Here is a 26,179-nt window from a genome sequence, read left to right as displayed (position 1 = left end):
ATAATTGACCCCAAATAATTAGGATGAGATAAAAATATAAAAATCAAAACAACAAATAAAAGTTGTCAAGTGTTATATGTGGTCCCCACTCCCTCCTCATTCAACATGTTTAACCTTTTCAACCTCCAAGAATCCACCTCATTTTCAACACTCCATTGTAACATTTCAACTATTTAAAAAAAAAATTCCAATACCCTCATTGTAAGTGGTCTTATGAATTGCTTAGATGCAACGCGACAATTTGGGCCACAAAAATAAACTTCAGCAACCATTCAACTTCTCTCTATTATTAATGTTAGGTATGTTAGGTTTTATAGTGAGAGAAGCTCTCCCTTCTCTCTACTGTCTTTCATATGAGCCTCCAATTAGGGTTTTCTCCTGGATCTTATTGGAGCATTTTTCCCTCCCACGTGAAGGCCTCTCTTCTTCCCTCTGTTCAATACTTCATGTTTCCACGAGTTTCACATCCATTGAACACCCCAGGGTCCTCTCACCCACAAGTACTGTCATAGCTCCTAAACTGGTAGGGAGATCGCCACCAGAGCCGCCTCCTTCCACTGGGGTTTGGAATGATATTTTGTTTTCGGATTTGATTGTGGTTGCTATTACCAATCTTTGTCTCCTTTCCACAAAGAACTTGGATTCCATATTTGGGATGACTTTGGCTAATTTCAAGATCACTTATAGTCGATTTGTGTTTGCAGAAGTCAAAAAAATGATCTGCAACTAGATGAATCAAAGACTGTGAATCTTCTCTCTACTTTGTCAATGACCACTTGTGGATGATAACAATTTGGGTGTTAGGTTTTAGATGTTGGTTTAGTAAATCTCTTTTGAATTCTGATCCCTCAAAGTATCATATTGTGGAAGACTTAGGTTGTTTGTCTACTTTTAATGCTTTTAAAGTGTGGATGAAAAATGTCCCAACACATTATGTTGACTCTACATGTAATGTTCTTTGTTCAATCTATTGAAATGATTTGTTTTCTATAAAAAAAAATTTCTCTCCATTATTATTGTAAAAAAAATCCTTTCCATTGTTAATGCTCTAAGTACCGGACAAAACAGTACAAGATAATGATATGACAAAACTGCACCGTAGAGATAACATTTTTTATATTTGAAAATAAAATGAATATTTTCTTGTTTTTTATAATTGTGCCATAAACAAAAAGTTGTCAGGTGATTAAGTAAAAGACACAAATTTTTATTTTGTCCACCAATTTATGAATCAAATAAGATAATATAACAAAATTTCTATCTCGGTGAGCTTAACTCAGTTGGTAGGGAGATTACAATGCACAAGCCAGGATTTGGGTGGAGAAATGGTTTAAGCAAATCCATCGTGTTCTTCGCTTAACCATCTTAAACCCACTTTCCTTTGCTGAAACACTCACTCGTTTTGAACTAAGGATAACGAACGATGCTACTACAACAACACTTCACTTGAGAGTTAGTTTCTACCTCTCTCTCACATTTCACATCACATGGATTCAATTCTCTCACAACAACCATTCTCTTCTCGATTTTCATCACGCATTCCTTTCACTTCATTTCGTCCCCTTCCAATTCAAAACCTCATCTCAATAACACCACCTCGAAACTCAACCCCACGCGCTTCCATCACTCTCTCCTCAAATCAACGAAACGACACCGTTTTAGCCGTTACTTCCAAAAACGAACAACCACCGGCACCAACCATATCCCAATGCTTAACAAAACAACTCATTCGCGCTCTATTCTGTTTCGCCGTCGGTGTTTCTTCATTCCGAATTGCGTCGCCGCCGGCATTTGCAATTCCGGTTATATCTTCGGTTGAGTTTTTAGATAAGATTAAATTGAACGTTAGTAATCAGCATGAGTATTCTGATTGTACTCAAAGAGTGTTGAAAACTGTTCCGAGACTTTTGAAGAGTATAGAAGAGGCTAGGAAAGGGAATTATGATATTGAAGATGTGGAACGAGCTTTGACGGTTGTGGCATTTGAATCGGATGAAGTGAAAAGAGAGATTGTGGAGAGGATGCATCCGGGGTTGATAGATTTGAAGGAGGAGTTACGGTTGTTGGAGATGAAGGAATTGGAGATTACTGAGCAGATGGAGGATGTGAAGAGAGAGTATGATAGGTTGAAGGAGAAGGAGTTGGATGGAGGTGAGAAGTTGAAGGGGAATGTGGTCAATGAGGTGGAGAAGAAGATGTTGGAGACGAGGATGGAGGAGTTGGAGAACAAGTGTAATGAGATATTAGGGGAGATAGATGAAATGAAGGATTTGATTTCGAGGAAGGAGACGATGGCTTTGAGTTGTGGGGTATTAGAAGTTGTTTTCATTGAGAAGGAATGTGAGCAGCTGGTGGAGAGATTCAAACAAGAATTGAAAGATAAGAAACTTGAAAGGTTGAATCGAATGCTTTGATTACTTTATAATGCATGCATTTTTGACATTTATCATGTGTGTGTGTGTGTGTGTTGTGATTCTAGTTTTATCTTGTAGTTTTCTATTGTGTAATAAGATGGAATATGAAGGTTTTTTTGTAGTCAATAATCAAGATCAAATAGTTAAGTTAAGGATGGATGTTTGAGTTTTTAAGCAGTGACTTCTCTACCCTTTAATGATTTTTGGGATATTTGGTGTATCTTCTTACTGTTGTTTATTTACCTGGTCGAAGGGATTAGTCGAAGTATTGAAAAGGGAAGTTGATTTTACATCTTGGGATGGGATCTTATCTCTTAAAATTGTGTTTGAATTGGCATATCTTAGAATTAAGGTCATGTAATACTGTTGTTATCTTAATCAATTTGACTGACAGTGATGAAATTGGTTGTCAATGTTGGATGCGGCAGCTTTATTGGTTGCATAATGTCCAGTCATGCTAGTAAGTTTTGGTATAATTCCTTTGAAACATTGTGTGATTGTGCAAACATTTGTCATGTGGTTGCAGTGCACTTGCGAGCTCAGTTAACGGGCTCTCAAAATCCGTCGTTCAGAAAGACTTGGAAACTGCACAAAGAAAGCATTTAGAACAAATTATTCTTCCTAGCATTGTGGATGTTGATGATCTTGAGCCATTCTTTCATGAGGACTCTGTTGATTTTGCCCAATATTTAGAAAGAAGTCTTAAAGACTCAAAGAAGCAGCAGAAGAATTTAGAGGCCCAGATAAGAAAAAATAGGAAGTATGACAAGGAAAAGCACAATATCAATTACTCATCTGAAGAGGAGGTGGTTAAGGGTTTACTGATTTTTACTTTCTATGAACGATTCTATGGAATTCAAGAAACAAAAATGTCATATATGCTGCTAACTCGCTAAAATGGGGATTAGACCGGTCAAACCCGTGATACAAATTGCAACTCCTCCCCTTTGATATACATCAATAATGAATAATAATAATAATAATAATAATAATAATAATAATAATAATAATAATAATAATAATAATAATAATAATAATAAATTTGATTCTCATGTGTTTTTCTCTGCAAATCAATGTCAAGGTGTTGATGGTGGATATATTATTTTTAACATACGTTTTTGTGCATGAATTGATCCTTTTGTTGTTTGTCACATCAGGAGGCATCACGATGTTCCTCTCACTACTTATACTTACCCATTGCAGGAAAGGATTCTTTTGGATCGAGATAGAGTAGTTTCAAGGACTTGGTACAATGAAGAGAAAAATAGATGGGAGATGGATCCAGTGGCTGTTCCTCAAGCTGTCTCAACAAAGCTAATAGAGCATGTACGGATTAGGTATGACTGGGGTGCTATGTATATTGCATTGAAGGGGGAGGACAAAGAGTTTTATGTAAACATAAAGGTATAACTGTGTATGCTGTGTGTATTCTATTTCTTAATTTATTTTTTGTTTTGTTATTTTTTTTTTTTTGTATGGTGATTCTTTGTTTGTTGTCATATTTCAGGAATTCGAAATACTTTTTGAAGATATTGGGGGTTTTGATGGGCTATATAGGAAAATGTTAGCTCGTGGCATTCCAACAGCTGTTCATCTAATGTGGATTCCTTTCTCAGAGCTTAATTTGCACCAACTATTTTCTGTGGTGCTAAGCTCCCCTCGTCGGTTTTTGAGGGACCCGCGGATTTATGAAGCTGTCTTGAATGCAAGAGATTTGATCGTTGACTCAATTAAGGAAACAATCGAGGACATGATGGTGATAGTGTTTCCTATTGCGGAATACGTACTCTCTGAACCGGTATCATTCAGCTCAAAACTTGCAATTTGCTAATTCAGGCGTTTGGTTTTGAATATAATTTTTTTAAATATTGTTGTATTTATGATACAGACAAGGATAAAATTGGGGATGGCATGGCCAGAGGAAGGGACAATGGACACTCCACAGTACTTGAAATGGCAATTAAATGCAGAAGCAGGTGTTAAATCCAGAAAAGCGGATAGTGAAGTTCAATGGATCATATTGTTTATCATAAGAATTGCTATTATGGGATTTGTTTTGGTTAATGTGTTCAACTTTATGAGGAGAAAAATTCCAAGACTTTTTCGTTATGGTCCTCTGAACAACAGAGATCCGGCTATGAGGAAACTTTGGCGAGTGGTATGTTTGTTCTTGCATTAGACATATGTTCAGTCTCTACGTAATGATCTGATGATTATCATCTACAATCGTATTCTATATTTCTGTATATACCACTTATTTCAAGTTTGATGTTGTGCTGTGGCATTATACTCTGTTAGTGTTGTGCTCAAGTTAAACTGATTGCTTACAGAAGCTGCAATATCTTTGGATGGTATTTCAATTTAGCTCCATGGACTACTGATAAACATTCTGTGCTTGTTGAAATTTAAATTTTATTTTGTTCAGTTTTTAATTAAAGCCTTCTAAGTTACAATATAAAAAGCCTCCTGACTTGTGTTGATAAAAATCTGGGTTTTACTTTTGGTGGCATCACATGATTCTCAAATCATGATAGAACCTTTCTAGACTCTAGTATCATGCTAAAAGACCTACTGATTTATGTTGATAAGATTTTGGGTTTTACTTTTTCCAATCATTTGTTTGTGTTTTTTCTTTGGCTTATTGTTGGAGGATACCTTGTTCTCTTGAGTATTTCATTTCTATTAGAGATATAATATCACAAGCCTATTCATTTGCCATGCTTCAACTCAGAGAGCTTTTGTGTGAGGGGGCATGTCAGAGGTATACCATCATTTAGGCTCAACCTTATGATATCAAGGGTGGGGCTAAAAGTGTAGTTTGTAGCTTCTGCTTTTATTTATATGCATCTTTTTCTTGTTTTAGGTTGAATGACGATTTACATAATTTGTTAATTCTCTCTCTCTAGATAGATAGATATATAGATAGGTAGGTAGGTAGATAGATCTTAAGAGACCATGATGCAACTTATAATTATAACTTTTGTTGTTGTTGTTTTTCAGATGTATTACTTTCAAGTAAGACGGGGGCGTATGAGGAAGAACAGAAGGGATGGTGTTGATCCCATAAAAACAGCTTTTGAGCGCATGAAGGTTAAAACTTGGCAATCAATTATTTTCTGTTTTTAGCACTGTTTACTATTTATCTAGGAAAAACTGTAAGACTTATAAATGTTCTACAGAGGGTGAAGAAACCACCAATACCACTGAAGAACTTTTCTAGCATTGATTCCATGAAAGAGGAAATCAGTGAAGTTGTGGCATTTTTGCAAAATCCAAGGGCATTTCAAGAAATGGGAGCGCGGGCACCTCGGGTACGATTTAGCATGAAGATTTTTTAATAAGACCAGTCATTATTGTCCTTTTTCTTTATTTTAGTACCAAAATCGTGATATAAATATTTTCTTTATCAACTTTAAGATTCTTCTGTTCCCTTGTAGTTTGATGCACAATATTTTTTTTCTTCCAATTAAAGAAACTTAGAAATTGCTTAAAAATGCATAAGCGAACGCTGTTTGGTTCCATTAAGAGTAAGAAAAGATATGGGATTTTATGTCAATTATTCTTCTTAAGTTTTCTTTCATCCTACAACTTCCCTTTCGTCTAATTAAAAAAGGAAAAAATTGAGGTACCTTCTTTCATCCTTTGTTGTATGCTACATTCACACACAATGATCATTTCATTGTGTTTTCCAGTGAGTTTCATGAATTAATCATTTATTGTTGTTGTTGTTATTATTATTATTATTATTATTATTTTATTTTTTTAATTTTTTTTTTGACAATATTATTATTATTATTATTATTATTATTATTATTATTATTATTATTATTATTATTATTATTATTATTATAAGATAAACTGAAATGTAAAACAACACAGATTGTATACCATTTCATTCAGAGGTTCCTTGCTTTCAATCAAATCCATTAAGCTCTTCAGTTTCTCACCGTTTTGAGTCCATAAACACCAATTTTGACGTTAGGCCATGGTCACTCACATACCTCTCGTCTCACAATCTTCTCATTCTGGATGTCCACTCTAAGTTTGGGGGAGTGTGGTGAGATCCCACATCGGCTAGATGCATTGTCAAAATGCTCTGTACAATGACTTAGAAAATCCTTTCCTTTTGAGTTAGCTTTTATGGTTGAGTTAGGCCAATTCTATTCTCAATGCTAATAATTTCATAGCAAATTAAACTTGTGGTTGAATGTCTTTCCAAACCCTTTCATCATATAACAACTGTTAAATGCTAGATGCATTGTCAAAATGCTGCATGCAATGCTTTAGACAATCCTTTCCTTTTGAGTTAGCTTTTATGGTTGAGTTGAATTAGGCCAAGTCTATTCTCAATGCTAATAATTTCATAGCAAAGTAAACTTGCGGTTGAATGCACTACGGTTTGCAGATGTTTATATTAGCTGCTAAGCTAAGATCCTCACCTAGGAACTTTTTATATTGCAGGGTGTTCTTATTGCAGGTGAGAGGGGTGCGGGCAAGACGTCTCTAGCATTGGCTATAGCTGCTGAGGCTAAGGTGCCTGTTGTTGAAATTAAGGCCCACCAATTGGAGGCTGGGTTGTGGGTTGGACAAGGTGCATCCAATGTTCGGGAATTATTTCAGACTGCAAGAGATTTGGTTATACTCTTTAAACCACCTTAATATCTACTATATTACAATCTTCTCAGTTCTTACCTTTTATTGTTTAGATTTCTACATTTCTTTTATTTGATTCAAATAAATAAGGTTTAAATATGTTACTCATCCCTGCAAGTTTTTGCCTTTTTGGTATTGGTCCCTGCAGTATTTTTTTTGTTTGGTTTGAGTCCTTGTACTTTGTGAACAAATTGTTTTCAGTCCCTACTGTGAGTTTGACTCTTAAAAAAGAGAGTAAACTAACGGAGTGTCACGTGGCCCAATCATTTCATGCCACGTGGCACTATAAAAGTCCTATTTTTATACTTTTTTTTTTCAATTTGTTTTTATTATTATTTTATTAATTAATAAAGATGAATCAGAATAATAAAACCTTCTTCCCTGAGGTTTCATCAACACCACCGCCACCAATGTATTCTTCACCATTGATCCATGATTTTTTATGATTATGTTATTCGTTTTGTTTGGCAAACCCTCGATGCTTCATGTTGATGCATTGTGAGTTTGAGGGGAAGTGTTAGATAATAGGGCTTTACGTATTGGACTTTATATGTTAGAAGTCTAGTCCATTAGATATTATTATATATTCTCTATGTAACCCTTATTTTCTAAAAGCAATGCTAGTGTGATATTATTGAAACCCTAGCCGCTTTCTCTGTACCTATTTCGTATCTCTATTGTTAACAAGTTAAAACCCAGTCAAGTCCAGGCTGTCCTAGATAATAGTAAAATATTCAGTTTTTTAGCTCCTATCTCAAATCATGTATGTAACGTTTATTATCAAAATGTGAATTTGCTAGTTTGAAAAAACATTATAAAATGTATTTACTTTGAAATTAGACAAGCATACGATAATGTTACTGTTCATCTATTTTTCCTTTTATGTTTCTTGTTGGAGCTGTGGACTTGTGGCCAAATTATTTAGAATGTAAATCAATTCTCCCTTGTTTAATGTCCTGTTGTTTCTCTAAACTTGGTTTCCATTTATGAACAATGTATATTAGGCTGGTTGCATGAGTTTATTAATCTCGTGTCCGAGATCATCTCTCTCCTCTTTTCCTAATTTGTTTGTAGCTACTTGTAGGCTCCTGTAATATTGTTCGTGGAGGATTTTGACAAGTTTGCTGGTGTACGTGGCAAATTTATCAATACCGAAAATCAAGATCACGAAGCTTTCATTAATCAACTGCTTGTGGAACTTGATGGGTATCTATACTTTAGGGTTCTTTTGACTAAGTGAGAATGATGATATGCTCGTATGTAAATATTTGTTGAGCACCGTTTGTTACACTATGTAGATTTGAGAAACAAGATGGGGTTGTTTTGATGGCTACTACAAGAAATCTCAAGCAAATTGATGAGGCCTTGCAGAGGCCAGGTCGCATGGATAGAATATTTCATCTTCAAAGACCAACACAGGCAGAGAGAGAAGCCATATTGTACTCGGCAGCAAAGGAAACCATGGATGATCAGCTTATTGATTATGTAGACTGGAAAAAGGTTTATCCAAAATTTCCTCTCTTTTAATTTTTTTTAATAGAAACACATTTTTTAACACTAACAGACATGAAAAGTTCAACTCTGGGAATTATAAGATACCCAGTAAAACAGAAAGTAAGATACAACAAGGAACAAGAGAAATATTAAATGCTGTAAGACTACCCAGTCTCTGTGCATATTGAAAATGGTGATTCTACTCAAACAGCTGTGAGTAAAGCAGCAAAGAGAAGCAATGAATAAAATCCTATGCTGAACAAGTAACAACCATACATGTTGTGAGCATTTTGCTCTAAAAAGCAAAGGGTCCCCGTCGGAAGTGTGAGCATTGTGCTCCAACTAAATACAATGAAGAACTACATAAACTTGTTACCTTTATAAGAAAATTGCTCCAAAGTGGAGGGATTGCACCCAGTGCCCACCAAGAAGCCCAATTTTGTTTTTGTTTCAATGAGCAAGTAGCTGCCTTACAACGTAAAAATATAAGTGGTTTACTGTCTTTGATTCCTATCCACCCTCAAATTCTATTTTTAAGATGAAAATAAATATTAAGAATGTCAATAGCTTTTTGACATGCATATCCAAACATAAATAACTTATTGAATTTAAGCGCTTATGGCGCAAGTTTTCATACGATAATAAGGGCTTATTGAATAAGGTTTAATTGAGCAATTATCGATATATCCCTTATGTGGATAGCTTATATAGAATGAGAAGACTTCATTTGATCCCATGAAAACAAATACAATTATGAGAATGATTTTTTATTTTTTTACGATAATTATGAGAATGGATGACACCAAGGAATTAAGAATGATGAAACAGAAGAACTTGGCTGGGTTCATAACTGATAACTGGCATTTTAAATTTTTCATAGTCTAGCTTAATAAAGATAGATCAATCCATCAAAATATAGTCCGTAAATGCTGTTTACTAGTTTCTTGGTTTTGAGTCTTTTGACTAATGTTTGCTCCTACCTCTGGACTCAAAAAGATACTCTTTTTCAGGTTGCTGAGAAGACGGCTCTTTTACGACCTCCTGAGTTAAAACTTGTTCCCGTGGCTTTAGAAGGAACTGCCTTCCGGGGCAAAGTTTTTGACACAGATGAACTAATGAGCTACTGGAGTTCCTTTGCAGTAAGATTTGAGCACTTCATTTTCACAGTATATGATTTTTTTTTATCATTGGATAGGCCACTTCTAACATGAAAGAGTGAGACAAGTGATGCACGGTGCACCACTTGTCAATATCTCGATAACGAAAATAAATTTTATAAAATCCACCGTTGGATTGAAACTTTATATCATATAGATCATTCATATAAATTTTTAGAAAAATTGAACATCACTTGATGTGGTATTGAGACCGACCAAAATTAATGGTATTCAGTAAAAATTCATAAACGGTTAATCTTGATGAGTCTCAATAACATATCAAATGATGTTCAATTTTTCTAAAAATTTATATGAATGATCTATATGATATAAACTTTCAATCCAACAGTGGATTTTATAAAATTTGCTTTCGTTATCGAGATATTGACAAGTGGTGCACCATGCACCACTTGTCTCACTCTTTCATTTTAGCCAATATATATTATTTACCATATGTTACATATATGACACTAGTGCAAGTTGGCCCAAGAAATGAAGAAAACGTATTGCTGGCCCAAGAGAAAGGAATGATTGTGATTGGCTAATGAGGCAAAATACTAGGGTTCTGTTTGGTAAAATTAGCTTATAGCTGATGACTGATAACTTATAGTTGATGGCTGGCTGATAGTTTATAGTCGATAGCCGATAGCTTATGACTGATGGCTGATAAGCTAATTGCAGTGTTTGGTAAAATTAGCGGTTTAGCTGACTGGTATATGTAAAATGACATAAAAGGACATCCTTAATTTTTAATAAAGTTTATTTAAAATTAATATTTAAAATACTTAAAATTTAGTAATATATATTTTTTAACAATTAAATCACCATGGATTAATTTTTTCTCTGCCTTCCCTCAAAGTCAAACCCTCCTCTTCCTAGCTAAAAGCTGGATATGATTCTAGGTTTTTGTGCTGCCAATTGCAAATACAATCACTTTACAAATCAAACCAGCTGACCCTTCATTTAGCTGACCCTTCAACGATTTTTATTTATTTATTTTTTTGTAAAATGCTTTCTCTAGTTAAAAGAAATGGCTCTTAAGTTTGTTCATATAGCAGCGAGATAATGACTCACATGTTTCATTGGTCAAGTTACTTTTTTCTGTTTACGTTGCAAGTTTTCATTTAACAAGAGTTAATGAATAAGCTGATCGAAGAACACTGTTGGATGATTGTTCTTTGTACTTTTTATTATCTTCATATAATTAGAGACCTGTTTCTTTTGCAACATGTTTTATAAATTTATATATCTTTTTTATATAGTTTTTGTGTAGGAAATGAACTATACTTATTACCTTTGCTTAGACTTTCAGTTCTGTGATGCCCCAATGGCTGAGGAAAACCAAAGTTGTCAAGAAGTTAAACAAAATGTTGGTGAATCACCTGGGATTGACATTAACAAAAGAAGATATCCAAAATGTTGTTGATTTGATGGAACCATATGGCCAGATAAGAAACGGAATAGAGCTTTTGAGCGCTCCTCTTAATGTAAGAAACCATACTCTCCATAATGCTAATTATGTGATTAAATACAGCTTCCTCTTGTACAGTATCTTCTAGTGTGTAATCACTACTGACTTTCTTCTGACATTTTTAATTGAACGAGTTTCAATATAATTTACTTCTGTTGCTACCAAAACAAAAATAACTGGTCTGGGTTCTTTGTTGTTAGTGGACGAGGGAAACTAAATTTCCACATGCTGTCTGGGCTGCTGGTCGTGGTCTTATTGCTCTTTTATTACCAAATTTTGATGCTGTTGATAATCTTTGGCTTGAACCTCAATCTTGGCAGGTTCGTCTTATTCATTCCTGGCCTGCTTTGTAAAACCTTCCAATGCTCTGCATGATTGCTGAAAATTATGTGCTATAGCTTTCAGAAACTTCACATATCTCTTGTAACTTCTGAGTGTATACTGTCTAATATACAAGTAGGACTATCATTTAATGTTTTCCACTATAAAAGAAACTGGGGACTTGATTAAATATTTATTGTATGTATGTGTTAAGAAGTGCCACATCGGATGTGAGTTGGCATGGACATGAGTTTATAAGTAGAGGCAATCCTCATCTTGCAAGCCGGTTTTGTAGGGAGTTAGGCCCAACTCTCAATTTGAAAATACACTAATGACAACTTTGCAATATTGCTCTACTTCCTAGATGAACAAGAAATGCAATATCTTTCACCTTTACTTTAAATGTCTCTTGCAATTGTTGTTTGTCTAATGTATTAGATCCCGTGTGTTTTTTTTTTTTTTTTGGCAAAAATGATATATATTTTTTTTTACTATGCATTAGTTTCCAACACTAGCAAACTTTTAGACACACATCTTCCTGCCCATACCCTTATTTCCCATGAGTGGAGTGGTTGAACATCATCATGGTTGTTACAGTTCTTTTTGTCTAGGCCATTTGAGGAAATTGTAAGAGAATCACAGGAGATTTGATTCTCTTCTCCCTGATTTTATTTTATGTTGTTAGATTTAATTTGATTCTAATCTGATCTGGTTTGTATTTATTTCCTTCCATTAGTAGTCTTAATTACTGGGACTGCAATTATTGTAATCTGTCCTATATAAACATGAAAGTATTTTCCCCATTACTTTCTACAGAAAGTATAACCAAGTCTTTTTATTATTAGCAAAAAAACCTGACTTATCACGTTCCCTTGACTAATTGGTAGGATGTAATATTTTCTTATACAGGGAATTGGATGTACAAAAATCACAAAAGTAAAAAATGAAGGTTACATCAACGGGAATCTAGAATCAAGATCATATCTTGAAAAGAAGCTTGTATTTTGTTTTGGTTCTTATGTTGCATCTCAAATGTTACTTCCTTTTGGGGAAGAAAACTTACTGTCTTCATCTGAGATACAGCAGGCACAAGAGGTTGGCTTATATTTTACTTGGTGCAACTCAAATATTTGCTTGTTTATCATCTAATTGCTTTGAAAATGATATTATTACTTATAAAAATTGTTGTGATTATGAAGTTTCTGATCGATATTTTTATAACAGATAGCTACACAAATGGTCATTCAATATGGATGGGGACCTGATGATAGTCCTGCAATTTATTACAGTACTAATGCGGTATAAACTTTTCTCACATGCTTCCCAACTGTTACTGATTTGGTTGTAATGCATATAGGTTGTGTGGTCTTGAATTTGTTATTTTTGTGTCTCAATCAGACCGCAGTCACTGCTATTTATAATAGCATGTAAAATAAATGCTAATTGGTTTGAGTTGCAAATTCTAGTCCTAATTTTAAATTCTAATCCTAATAGTAAATATTAGGATTTGATTTTTGATTCTAACATGTGGCAATTCAAATTAGATTGAATTATTTATCAGGGTGCTTGAAGCTTACTTTTGACATAGCACAATATTAATATGTCTGTAGTGTTAAAAATGTTCATTATGGTTAAGAAAGTGAATTATTTAGCAAAAATAATTTACTGAATTGCTAATTGAGCTAGTACTCACCAACTAACAAAGAGAAATAACATAAAATGGTAGACTTGGCAATCTCCCAAAAGCCTTTAAGCGCAATTTTGAACTTGAGGCTTTAAGCTCCAAGTAAAGTATGCTCTATGCTTGACTGTCTAGAATGTGTCCATTCTTTGATATTTTTTCATGCTTCTTCCATCTGTTGTATTTTTTCCTTTCTTTTCCTTTTATATAAACAAAGAGTACTGCTTTTTACTTTCTGAATCTGATAGATAAAATTATTATTTACCTAGGGAGTAGGGACTCACTTTCTGATCAATGAAACAATGGAAGTTATCTGTCATAACTGCATGACTTTGGTTATTTAATGTTAATATGTGAGTATATTGTAATGTGTGGGTCTTTATGTTTGCTGTCATAGGTTTCTACATTAAGCATGGCAGGTGACCACGAATATGTGATAGCAGCTAAAGTTGAAAAGGTAGCCATATTTTAGTATATTTTTTACTTCTTCTACAAGAAAACATCTAAATCTAATGAGATCTCTTGTAATGTTCATAGATGTTTGATTTGGCATACCTCAAAGCAAGAGAAATGCTGCAGAAAAATCGCCTGGTACTCGAAAAGATTGTAGAGGAATTGCTTGAATTTGAAATTTTGACTGGAAAGGTACATTATTAGTGTCTGAGATGCCAAATTTGGTATTTTGTCGATTTGCTTTGCTACTTTCGTAAACATTTAGGTGCATAATACAAAGTCATAGCCATACAGAAACCTAATTTCTGTCCTATGTGCTTTTGCATTCTCTTATCCTGTTTTGAAATCCATTTATGGGGCTTGCAAATATGGTATGGTATTTTGTTTGATCTTATCTTTTGCTAAATACAATTTGTTTGTATTTTGGTGGCCTGGGAGTATTAATAAGTTCCTGTATTATGTATTTATCTGAGATATTCTTGTCTATTTAATCTGAATATTTTGATTTACACTAGATGCTTTAAAATTTATTTAATGAACTTAGCCGGCTCCATTTGTATACTGTATAGTCATCTCCAAATTTCACAGAATTTCTTGATAAAAGTAACTTTGATATGGAATACTTAAGACTAAAGTAGCAGTGTCATATCCTATCAAAATACCAGTTTTACATTGAATTGCAAGTCTAGTGAGCTCATTTGTTGTTGTGCAAGTAAGGATAGTCTGTTAATATTTTATGGGCTGCAATCAATTGTGAGTTTTGGTTTAATAAAAAACGGATTTATGTTGTTGCGATCCATTTGATGATGCTTAGGCCCCTACTGTTTTCCTCCACATGGTTCTTTTGCAATCTGTTTTATATTGTGCATGACAAAATCATTTTTCTGTTCGTCGTAACTTGATTTTCACCGTCTTCCGTCTAGCAGGATTTAGAAAGAATTACTGAAGATAATGGTGTAATCAGGGAGAAAGAGCCGTTTACTCTTCTGGAAGTTCAAGCTAGTGAGGTATATGATTATTAAGTTTAAATAAGATTCGGGAGAATTTATTCTTGTATAGGAGTAATAAAATCTCAAAATACATTTTTGAGAATTATATTCTGGACCTTCCAATTATTCTGGCAATCTTAATCGAGCACATGCTTCTTTTTTAATTTACCTCGTCACTTAAGGGGAACCAATATTTTACTTCTGCCAAGCTTTTATGGATTGAATTACATGTCAACCTGCATTTGTAAACCGACACACACATGCAGTTGTGCTTAATTTTTGTCTCTTCTGGAAGTTCAAGCTAGTCAAGTAAATTATCCCACTCACTTAGTACATATATCTGTGACTAATCTCACTATTTCCGTTACTGTTTTACAGCCAACATCCGGCAGCCTCCTTGAAAGAGGAAATGCATCAGGAGGTGCTTTGCTAGCATCCTAGATAAGTCTATTGGCAGTTAGTTGTACATTTTGAGGTTCTTTTTTACATTTTTTTTGTTGGGGGCGGGGTGTCGGAATGTTAATTTGTACTTAGATAAGCATGTATAGTTTACAATGTAACATTTATATAGTTATCATGCCTATGTTCGTTGGGATAAGAATAGCAAGCAATATCCCAACAGCTTTACCTTAGAGTTGTAACTTAAATTCATTATTTTATAGTTTAAAACAATTTATCTAAATATACGATTTTCTTCTTTAAATTAGAAACTTATATAAAGATTCCAAACTAGATGGAATTACTAAAGATTTAATTCTGAGTTTCAAAAGGATGGAAACAGTGGTCAGCTGTGAAATTGGTGTTGACTGTGGAAAATGGCTGGGAAAACCTATGCATATGCTAAAAATTCTTTTACAAGGTTAGTAGACAGTACTTTATTTAAAGGGTCATGCTATCTATATTAGGTTTCATTTCCTTATTTAAAAAGATATTATTGGGAGTCTATACAATCTTTATTTGCACCTTAGCTACATTTGTTGTTGATGGATTGATTGCGGTTCTGAAATCTCAATTTCTTCATTCGAAAAAAGAAAATAAGAAACAAAAACCTTATCAAATACATGTATTTACTATCTGCTATAAATTTGGTTGTGAACAAAGCATATAGCTGAATTTTGAGGCCAAGGGAAATCAACATATTAAACTAAACAACTTGATGCTACAAAAGACTTGCTACTGGGGATGTGGTAAAGATTGTTCCCTTTTCCATGCTACTCTCTTGTCTAACATTACCGCAAATGCTTTTCCTTCTTGGCTTTGCTTCTCCAAGCATTGTGATGATGTCTCTCATGGATGGTCTTTCCTTGGGAAGCTTTGCAGTACATAGAAGTGCAATCCGAAGAACAAGAAGCATCTCTTCTTGAACATGTTTGCACTGACTAGCTATTGTGGGATCTAGTGCTTCTAACAATGCTTTGTTGTTTCTCTTCTTTTGTATCCATTCTACTATGTCCACAGCTTCTTCAAATGTAGGGTCTAATGGCATTTTACCAGTTACCAACTCCAAAAGTACCACTCCATAGCTGTATATGTCAATCTTCTCATCAACCTTCAGAGTGTATCCATATTCTAAAACAAAACAAAAAAAAAAAAGCATGTTAATCATTTATGACCTCTCATTAACTTGTTCTAGTGATATCAATGTTGTCAATTGCGTAATGTAGAAAATGGAGGTCAGTTCAAATTTCACTAGATTACAGTATTGCAGAACAATCGTGATGTGTTAAAATTCTGCTATACTATAGCACGATAGTATATAGTCGCTACTTGATAACATTGAGTGATTAATGTGAGCGTGTTTGCATTTGTATATATATATATATATATATATATATATATATATATATATATATATATATATATATATATATATATATATATATATATATATATATATATATATATATCATCATGGCAAATATTTCAATATAAACTAGTGAATAATAATTACAAACCTGGTGCAATATAACCATAAGATCCAGCCACCATTGTAACAGTCTCATTCTTTTGAATCATCATTCTGGCCAACCCGAAATCTGCTATCCTTGCCTCCAAATTCGCGTCAAGGAGTATGTTATTAGACTTGATATCCCTGTGAATAACTGATGGATGACAATCATGGTGTAGGTAGTTCATCCCTTGTGCAACTCCAAGAGCTATGTTATACCTTGAGACCCAATCTACAAGCAACCTTGCAGATTGTTCACCATGCAGTGCTGTTCCAAGGTTTCCATTAGGCATGTACTCATAAACCATTATCACATCCCTTTCATTGTGAACATACCCTAATAGCCTCACAATATTTCTATGCCTCAATCTTCCCAGAAGTTCCACTTCTCTCAATACATCATTCCCACCATTTTCTATGTCTGTGCTTGACCTCCATAGTTTCTTCACTGCTACTGTTATCTGAGGTTTATGGATTTCAGCTTTGTAAACAATACCAGCACCACCCATGCCTATGACATTTGATTCCTTTATGCAAGTTAGTATCTCACTACTTGTGAAACTGATCCTTTGAAATGCTACTAACCTCCAAGGCCAATCTTTATTGTTATGTTTGAACCAATCATGGATGGAGCTGTTACACAAATAACATCTATTGTATAACCATTTGCCTCCAAAATATGCTGCACCAAGAGATAAAATAACCGAGATACCGGTAAAAAAACCAATAATAATGTGGTTAATGTGTGAGGTTCTTTTGTGGCTTGTCGTGGTCAAACTATGAGAACATGGAGGGAGAATGCCTCCGCAAAGACCGGCATTGCCGATAAAATCGTTAGGATTCATGGTCAGTAGAATTCCATTTGAGGGTACTGGCCCTTCCAGTTTGTTATAGGACAGGTTCATTGTTTCGAGAGCCGGGGAGCTTCCGAAGTTTTCAGGTATCCGACCGGTCAGTGAATTGTTGGACAGATCAAGAACTGATAAGGTTGGCATGTTTGTGATTGATTTTGGTATTCCACCAGTCAAATGATTGTTTCTAAGGTTAAGGTTGACTAATTTTTGACAAGAAGCTATACTTTCCGGGATTGCACTGGAGATATTTGCATTTGAAAGATCAAGCACAGAGAGAGATGGACAACCTTGGAACTCATCTGGGATAGTTCCTCCAAAGCTGTTGTGAGAGGCAATGAAAGTTTGAAGGGTTGGAATAGAAAGAATTTCTGAAGGTAAAGATGACTCAAGGTGGTTCCAGGATACATCAATGAAGGAAAGTGATGTGGAAGAGGTAATATCAATAGGAATTTGTCCAGTGAGGTTGTTCTTCGCCAACTCTAGCCGTTGAAGGCTTAGAAGATTTCCGAATCCAACTGGAATAGTTCCGGAAATATGATTGTTTTGAATCCGAACACGCACCAATGACGAACAATTTGAAAGTCCACTTGGAATTGGACCGGAGAATGAATTGTTGAAGAGAATTAGTTTAGTGAGATTGCCTGTTGAACACAAACCTGGAGGAATCTCACCAGACAATGAGTTAGAGGACACATCTAACCACTGCAAAGGAGAATTTCTTCCAAGGTTCAATGGCAAAGAACCTTCGAAAGAATTTTTCCATAACTCAAGAACCTTTAAGTTTTTCAATTCACCAAGCTTCTCAGGTACACGACCTGTTAGTTTATTGGTCATCAAATTCAAAAGCTGCAGGTTTTCCAATTTCGCAAGTTCTTCTGGTATTTCGCCCATGAGCTGATTGTCAGAGAGGTCTAGAAATTCTAGTGACATAATGTTGCCAAGTTGAGGCGGAATTTTTGCGGTGAATTTGTTACGGTATAAGTAAATTGTAGTTAGTTTCTTTAACTTACCTAATTCAGGTGGAATTTGTCCACTGAGAGTTCCTACTGCTAAATCAAGATATTGAAGATTTGTCATGTTGCCAAATTCTGCAGGAATCTCACCTTCAAACAAATTGTATCCCATAATCAATGTCTCTAAAGAACTGAGCTCCCCAAGATATTCTGGAATCTTCCCTGTGAAGTTATTGCCTGAAAGGCCTAGAAATTTAAGATTTTGCAAATTTGTAAAACTCTTTGGAATTGGACTTACAAAGTAGTTTCCTCGAAAATCGAGGCTTTCGAGAAATGTTGCATTTCCAATATCCTCAGGAAAAAGACCTGAAAAATCATTGCTTGATGCATTGATTGATATCAACTCTGCAGCTTTTCCGAAACCAATGGGAAAGCTGCCAGTGAAGAAGTTTTGGCTGACATCAAAGCTCTTTAGAGAAGTGAGGTTTGAAAGTGATTTTGGAAGTGTCGAAGCAAAATTATTACAACTTATATTGAAATAAGACAAACTTGAAAGGGATTGAATGTGATTTGAAACAATACCACTTAAGTTCATGTTGTAGAGTTCAAGACTCTCTACAAAGCCTTTGGAGTTACAACCAATTCCAGTCCAGTTACAATGGAGCCGACTTTGCCACTGCGTCGCATTGCTCAGTGGCTGCCAATCCTTGAGATGATTCATTGGATCTATGAGACTTGATTTGATTGACAGAAGAGTTGAGAATTCATCATATGTTGTAATCTCAGCTCCCTCAATGAAAAAGAGAGACACACAAATGTAACAATAGAAGAAGAGAAACAAATGAGTCTGCATATTTTGGTGATAGTTAATTTTGTTCTCTTCCGAGACTTTGTTTGTTCCTCTTAACTTTGTTGCATATTTGAGAACATGGAACAAAGAAAGAAGGGAAGGGGAATGAAAGTTATAGGAAAATATTGTGAGACAGATAATTAGTTTATAGTTAAGATAAATTAGTGATAGATAAGTTATTTATTGGATATACGTGGGTGCTTGGGATCTGAGCCAGCTAATGATGTGGAACTGATGAGTGTCAAAATTTGGACATATTTGAAATCTTGTAGACATCAGAACATGCACAGAATGTGTTTCTGAACAGCTTATGATATTATTGATAGGGTCAACCCAAACACAAATGAGTAATTTATTATAACTGGTGTTAACTCTTACTTTTTATTTTTATTTTGGTTGAATTTTAGCATGGTTCATTAGTCAAAGTAGTTTCTTATGTTAGTACTGTAATTGTGAAGATATATAGGGTAGGTTTTAAGATACAATCATGAATGAATGTTGTACTCATATATACTAACATGCATTTCTACTCATAGAAGAAAAAATGATACTTAAGAACATGAAGTGAAGAATTTATTATTGTGTTATTTGAAATTGAACATCAAAATATAAATATCATACTCCATCCGGAGGATGTATGTGTTTTACAACTTATATATATTGTAAAAATACACACAAAAATCAATCTACACTTTATTAGATGTTAAAATTTTGATGTCAAAGAATTATTTCTCAATATTAAATTAAATCTACTAGTATGAGAAACAAGAGACAAGTTGGAACTTTGAGCTAAAGCAAGATGGGGATGTTATTAGGGAATGTGTGTTTTGTGACAATCATTGTATGTACCTGACATTAACAAGCCCCATTCCCTATCATAAAGCAAATGTGGCTACCACATGGGCACATCTGTCTCTTTACAATTATTATATAGATATATTAAATAAAAACTTATGAAGGCATAACAATGAAAGGAGATATACTCCCTCCGTCCCAATTTGAACGAGTCATTTGCTCATTTTACACATATTAAGAAAAATGTATGAGTGAATGAGAGATAGTATTAATTTTATCAAATTACTCTTGTATTTAAATCCAATTTTTAAAAAAGTAGATTCTATGCACTTTTCTCCAAATACATTTATAAGGGATAACACATGGAAAAATGACATAGAAAAGTGAAATGACCCGGAACAAATTTTTTTTGTAAATGACTCGTTCAAATTGGGACGGAGAGAGTATATTGATAATGTAATATTATACTGCATTCTTTTAGTTTTTCCAATCAAAGATTAATAATTGGAGCATACATAAATAATGAATGTGAAAGGGTGGAAGCCATGTGAAATGGGCAAGTTCCCAAAGAGAAAGAGGAATGGTACTTAGATTCCTAATTATTGGAACTTGTTAGTACTTTAATTCAACAAAAGAAAAAGGAAACTGCTTGCTAACGACTTTGTTATTATATATGCTATATGCTATTTTTTATGCCTATTTTGGAATCAAGAAAAGGCTCAAATATTAGCTTCCCCACATGGCTATATTGGGTCCACCACCACCATTCATCATTTCTTCATTGTAGAAATAGAAATTAATCACCGATTAATATTTGGTATTTTGTAGAACATTTGCATGTATTCTTGTAATGTAAGTATAATTTAGATGATAAAATATTACGAAGATACTAATTGATATGTTGAATAATTATTAAAATAAAAAGATTGATAAACTAGCGTAATCATTTGAAGAAAGTAAATCACTTTGAGAGCTATAAGCATATGTCTCAGCTAACTTTCAAATTCAACATTGTCATGTCACATATGTTTGATATCCTAACACACTGATGAGAAAATTAATTATATGTGAGCAAAACAAAAAAGTTTTTAGATAAAGAAAAATGTTCAATTATCATATGTGTCTAACCTTACTACCAAATTATCACGATTATGTAGTTATTTTTACTAGGCAACAAATAAACAGTAGCGTTATGCTTTTTCCCGGACAACTATATTCAATACTTTTTTTTTAATGTCATTCTCAGTTGTACTGCTATTATTATGATAAAATGTCATGAGTTTAGTTGCCTAAAAAAAAATAAAGAAAAAGGAAAAAACCTAAGTGTATAGTTTATTTTTCTTAGCTATTGAATGTTTATATGTCACCGGCCAAACTGAATTTTGAATGTTTTCTAGATTATAACGAGTGTTCACTCTTGATTATCATGAATTTATGATCATACTATGTAACTTAGTTTCGGGTTTTCCACGTTCAAGGATGTTGTGAATTTGAACATATCTCATCAAGAATAAAGTGTGTGCTGTGTGGGATAAATAATAGTGACAATCAAATTAAATACTCTAAGGAGGGTGTATTGGATTGAGATTTCATGGGATTTTAAAAGACTTTTTTATAACAAAAAAATCTTGAGGTATTCAATCAAGACTTTTACAAAAGTTAAATAAATCTTGTGGTATTCAATTAAGACAAACATGATTTTTTTTTCAGGGCAATAAAATCCGTTGGTATTCAATTGAGATTTGGTACTACTTTTAAAATGTCTACCGGTATTCAAAAGTCTACCGATTTTGATGGATTCTTCTATGGAATGGATTTTGAAAGACTTTTTAGTTGAAAATACACTTGATAGACTTTTTCAACAATCTCACCAAAAGCCTTGAGACTTTTTTGAAATCTCCAAGACTTTTTATTTTCATCATCACTGTATCAAATTTTTTTTTCTTTATTTTTTCATAGTTCATCATCACTGCACTCCTTCTTCTTTTCTTTGTTCACTTGTTCAAGAATCTCACCAAAAGACTTGAGACTTTTTCAAACTCTCCAAGATTTTTTACTTTCATCATCATTATATCAGTTCTTCTTCTTCTTCTTCTTCTTCTTCTTCTTCTTCTTCTTCTTCTTCTTCTTCTTCTTCTTCTTCTTCTTCTTCTTCTTCTTCTTCTTCTTCTATCAAATATGTTTTTTTGCAAAAAAATATTTTAACAAATTCTACATCTTTTTTACAAACTTTTGATTCAATACAACTTTTTACGGCAAATTTTTTTTCGTTACCTTCATCTGCTTCTTTTCCCATCAATGGTGATAATGGTTTTTATTTGTGATTAGAAACATATACGTGAAAAAAATGTAAGGCTTTTTTTTTGTTTAAAAATTTGGATTCCCAAAAAAATATAATTTCTTTTATTAAAATTTATTGATTCTTTTAAAATTTGCCTAATATACAAAAGTTTCTTAATATATAAAGTATTATGAAATCTTGATTGTAAAAAGTTTTTTGAAAAAAATCTCTCAAAATCCATTCAAATCATGTGTTAAAAATCTTGATTGTAAAAAAGTCTCTGTAAAAAAGTCTTTAAAATCTCACAAAATCAATATAGTCCAACAAAATCTCATAAAATCATCAAGACTTTTTTTGCCAAAATTGTCTCATGAAATCCCAATCCAATACACCCCCCTAAGTAGTAATAATATCATCAACTTAAGTGTAAATAAATCCACAATCAAACCAAATAATAAGATGGAGAGTAAATGAACAAACAACCAAAAATATTGTTTATCCAATTCAGTAAAAAATTGACCTACATATATGGGAGAGATCACAAATATCTAATTCACTATCAATGAGTCTTTACAAGAGATACAAATGATATATAAGAAATTAGTTTCATGAATTCTCCAAGAGGCAAGAATAAACCCTAATTTTTACCGTTTTCTCCCATTCTCTCAACACATAAGATGAACAATAAATCTCATAAAAAAACACTCAACCTTTAAGATTTGATTCTCAACCTTTAGGGCTGAGTTGCACAGAGACGATTCAATGTTTAATTTTCTAATTTTCTTTGGTCAACTAGTCTATTGGTTAAAATTTCACCGGTAAATGAATAAGTGAGTGTTGTCCTTATATTTTACATGCAATGTTTCTACCAACTTAACTATACTGACGGAAACTAGTTTTCTAATTTTAAGGTACACACAATAATGGACGAATTCTCGATAATTGGTAAATAGGTGATAATGATTTCGGAAATCGGAATTGACATGATTTAAAACATCTCACCTTTTTGCTTAAAAAAAAACATATCTCACCTTTTGAACATTATTTTTAAGTGGAAAAATGTAATAGCAACTAAAAATTGATCGAGTAATTGATTAAAATTAATTTTGGACCAAAAATATTATTGACCTTACAAACAAATACAAAATTAATTAGCCCCACCACCAAAAGGCTAAGCCTAAAAATTAAAATACAAACTTTGATGCATACTCAGGGACGGAGCCACTTGATGGCTTGTGTGGGCATGTGCCTTCACAAAGTTTTGAAAAAAAATTAAGTAGTATATAGAATAACATATATATATATATATATATATATATATATATATATATATATATATATATATATATATATATATATATATATATATATATATATATATGTCAAATACATGTTTTCACATTTGTAATAGTTAAGTTCTTTAAGCTTTTTAGGTAATAGATATGTCCTTTAAATTTTTAATTTGTTGCATCTTTACCCTTTAAGTCTTCTGTTACAAAAACTTGTTGCGCACCGTTACTGTTCCCGTTAATCTCCTATAACATATGTGTCTTTTTCATCAAAATATTCACCATTGTGGAAGTCAACGTTAATGGCCATAGTAATGCAACAAGGTAAGAAGGTTAATTGGAAGGATAACAATGCAACAAGTTAGAAATGTAATGAACCTATTTGTCACCTAAAAAATTGAAAGGATTCGGTTGTTACCTAAAAAATTAGCTCAAGGGACATAACTGTAAAAAATGCGAAACTTAATGGATCTTTGGGTACATTCGGCCTATTATATATTTTGTGAGTTTGAATTTGTGTTAATAATAGTGGAAACTCCATTGTTAGAGAGAAATATTTTTATTGATAATGAAAAAAATATGAACGTTTTGAGAATATAAAGCATCGTAGAAAACAACTTATGCAATATAAACGACGATTAAAAAATGAAAAGTTATTTTTATATTTAATATGAAAAATTTATATATAGTGGGGAATATATAGTGCCCCCACCGTTCAAAAGTTCTTGCTCCGTCACTGTGCATACTTATCATGTTAATTTCCAAAATGAAATTAAGTTCTACATATGATCATATTGTTAAGAAACATGAAATGAAGAGCCAAGAGATAGACTTGCCGTGTGAATACCTCATTTTACTTTAAGAAACATGAACTATGAATACCTCATTTTACTTTACTTGCCTTGTTCCATTTCTGTAGTTATATGTGTCCTATACTAAATGCAATTTGGATCCATGGTGAGTTCGATAGAATTATGGTGAACTATCTTGATTTCAATAAATTAACCGTGATTCCAAACATACACTAAGGGTGTGTTTGATTTGTTAAATGGTAAGTACTGGACAGAACAGTACAAGACAGAACAACACAACACATGACAGAACAGCACAGAACAAACTTTTGGGATATTGAACATTTTTTTGTCTTATACGATATTTTGTTAATAAAATGGTATTTTGGCATTTTAGACAACTTGTACTGCGGACAAAAAGTTGTGCTGTGGTATAGTGAGATACAAAAAATTCTGTTTTTGTCCTGTTCATTGCTTCCCAGTTTGTCCAGTTCCTGAAACAGTTTTACAATCAAACACAGTACAACTACAGTTGTCCTGTCCAGTCCCTTATTTTTAGCGAATCAAACGGACCCTAAGTGACAAGCATAATAAAAAATAGGTATTAATTATATCGACTGTGGATGATACTTGTCTTTGAAATCAACTTGATGAGAACTCAAAAAGCCATAATCGCTCCATCAAATTCATATTTTGAGAAAAGATAGATAGAACAAGGAAATAAGAGAATGTGCACAACACACAATAATATGAAGTCTATTTATACATAATAAATTGAAACAAGCTATGTATTATTTTTAATTGTCTTGGAGTGTTTTGACTTGGTGGTGTACCTATTGAGGAATGAAGAGGGCTACTTAGTATGATTAATAATAAGTTTAAATACTATTGAAGTTCAACTGGTAAATTAAAATTTTAAAATAATTAATAATTAGCAAATTAAATTATAAGTCTAGCTTAAACGGTAGCTACTAGTGACATTATTAGAGTGAACGAGGTTCGAACCCTGTATTTCACATTTCTCTACATTTAAATGGATGATAGTTTAGTCACTAGACTCCTTGACAAAAAAAAAAAAAATTAATCCATGTGACATATGCATAAGGGTCGGCTAGGTGAAATATTTTAGGCTTTTTGTCTTTGTCAGAGTTTAAACCTTGGTGGTCAAATTTTTTTTTTTGGTAGATGGATTTCAAATTCTTTAACCCTTAACTCAATCAATTGGGCTATCTATCCCAGCCGATAATATTGTTTATGCATAATATATAATATTAATATAATTTAAGAATATTTTTTGAACAAGCTAATCAAAGCTTTGTGTATTCTAAAAACTTGATAACTTATGCATCGAGATAGTTTTATGAGATAACAAAAATACTTGTTTATTTCGGAGTAATTAAGAAGAAAAAACAAGAACGTTTTGGCTTATAATAGAGTTAGGTGTTCTTCCTTTACCAAAAAAAAAAAAAAAAGAGTTAGGTGTTCTTCAACGGGGCAGAAAGGTCACGTTCATAACTAGCAAGATAAGATATTCGATGGTATGAAAAATCATTACTACAAGTATTTTCTTCCTCATTTCTTTGGACTTTTGAAAGGGAGTACTTATCTAATCATAGAACTAACCTTTGGTTTTCTTCAAAAAAGCAGTTTTTGTAAACTAAACTAAAATATAATTAAGATTGTTTTAATGATTAGTATCGACTGATTGTTGGATTCAATGATCTCTAAGACTCTCCCAACAAGTGTTATATGTTCTGGATTAGATCTAAGTCTAAATCGGCATCT

General features: G+C 33.2%; 2 protein-coding genes across 2 annotated transcripts; one reads left to right on the top strand and one right to left on the bottom strand.

Moving 5' to 3' along the window:
- The first annotated feature begins 1,267 nt into the window (after positions 1-1,267).
- LOC123903150 (probable inactive ATP-dependent zinc metalloprotease FTSHI 5, chloroplastic) lies at positions 1,268-15,336 on the top strand. Its single transcript, XM_045953056.1, has 19 exons — positions 1,268-2,395; positions 2,941-3,220; positions 3,618-3,818; positions 3,922-4,212; positions 4,303-4,572; positions 5,415-5,504; positions 5,594-5,725; positions 6,876-7,049; positions 8,152-8,273; positions 8,366-8,567; positions 9,572-9,700; positions 11,023-11,205; positions 11,390-11,509; positions 12,420-12,605; positions 12,735-12,809; positions 13,589-13,648; positions 13,729-13,836; positions 14,571-14,651; positions 15,012-15,336. Exons 1-19 carry the CDS (start codon positions 1,488-1,490, stop codon positions 15,072-15,074), a joined length of 3,675 nt encoding a protein of 1,224 aa, XP_045809012.1. The 5' UTR covers positions 1,268-1,487; the 3' UTR covers positions 15,075-15,336.
- Positions 15,337-15,631: 295 nt separating this feature from the next.
- Positions 15,632-19,601, bottom strand: LOC123903151 (leucine-rich repeat receptor-like protein kinase PXL1). The gene is made up of 2 exons (XM_045953057.1): positions 16,589-19,601; positions 15,632-16,202 (listed from the first exon to the last, which is right to left on the bottom strand). Exons 1-2 carry the CDS (start codon positions 19,239-19,241, stop codon positions 15,793-15,795), a joined length of 3,063 nt encoding a protein of 1,020 aa, XP_045809013.1. The 5' UTR covers positions 19,242-19,601; the 3' UTR covers positions 15,632-15,792.
- Between the last annotated feature and the right edge of the window lie 6,578 nt (positions 19,602-26,179).

Source organism: Trifolium pratense, linkage group LG1, assembly GCF_020283565.1.
Source record: "Trifolium pratense cultivar HEN17-A07 linkage group LG1, ARS_RC_1.1, whole genome shotgun sequence".
In the NCBI taxonomy this organism is placed as follows: Eukaryota; Viridiplantae; Streptophyta; class Magnoliopsida; order Fabales; family Fabaceae; genus Trifolium; species Trifolium pratense.
The sequence above is the reverse complement of the archived record's forward strand: the minus strand, read 5'-3'. Positions and strand labels throughout refer to the sequence as shown.

Excerpts from the sequence above, each read along its gene's own strand:
- LOC123903150 (XM_045953056.1), top strand. The coding sequence starts at position 1,488 with ATGGATTCAATTCTCTCACAACAACCATTCTCTTCTCGATTTTCATCA. Across the intron at positions 4,213-4,302 it reads AATACGTACTCTCTGAACCG|ACAAGGATAAAATTGGGGAT; the intron begins GTATCATTCAGC and ends TTTATGATACAG. Across the intron at positions 11,206-11,389 it reads TTTTGAGCGCTCCTCTTAAT|TGGACGAGGGAAACTAAATT; the intron begins GTAAGAAACCAT and ends CTTTGTTGTTAG.
- LOC123903151 (XM_045953057.1), bottom strand. The coding sequence starts at position 19,241 with ATGCAGACTCATTTGTTTCTCTTCTTCTATTGTTACATTTGTGTGTCT. Across the intron at positions 16,203-16,588 it reads TTATGGTTATATTGCACCAG|AATATGGATACACTCTGAAG; the intron begins GTTTGTAATTAT and ends GTTTTGTTTTAG.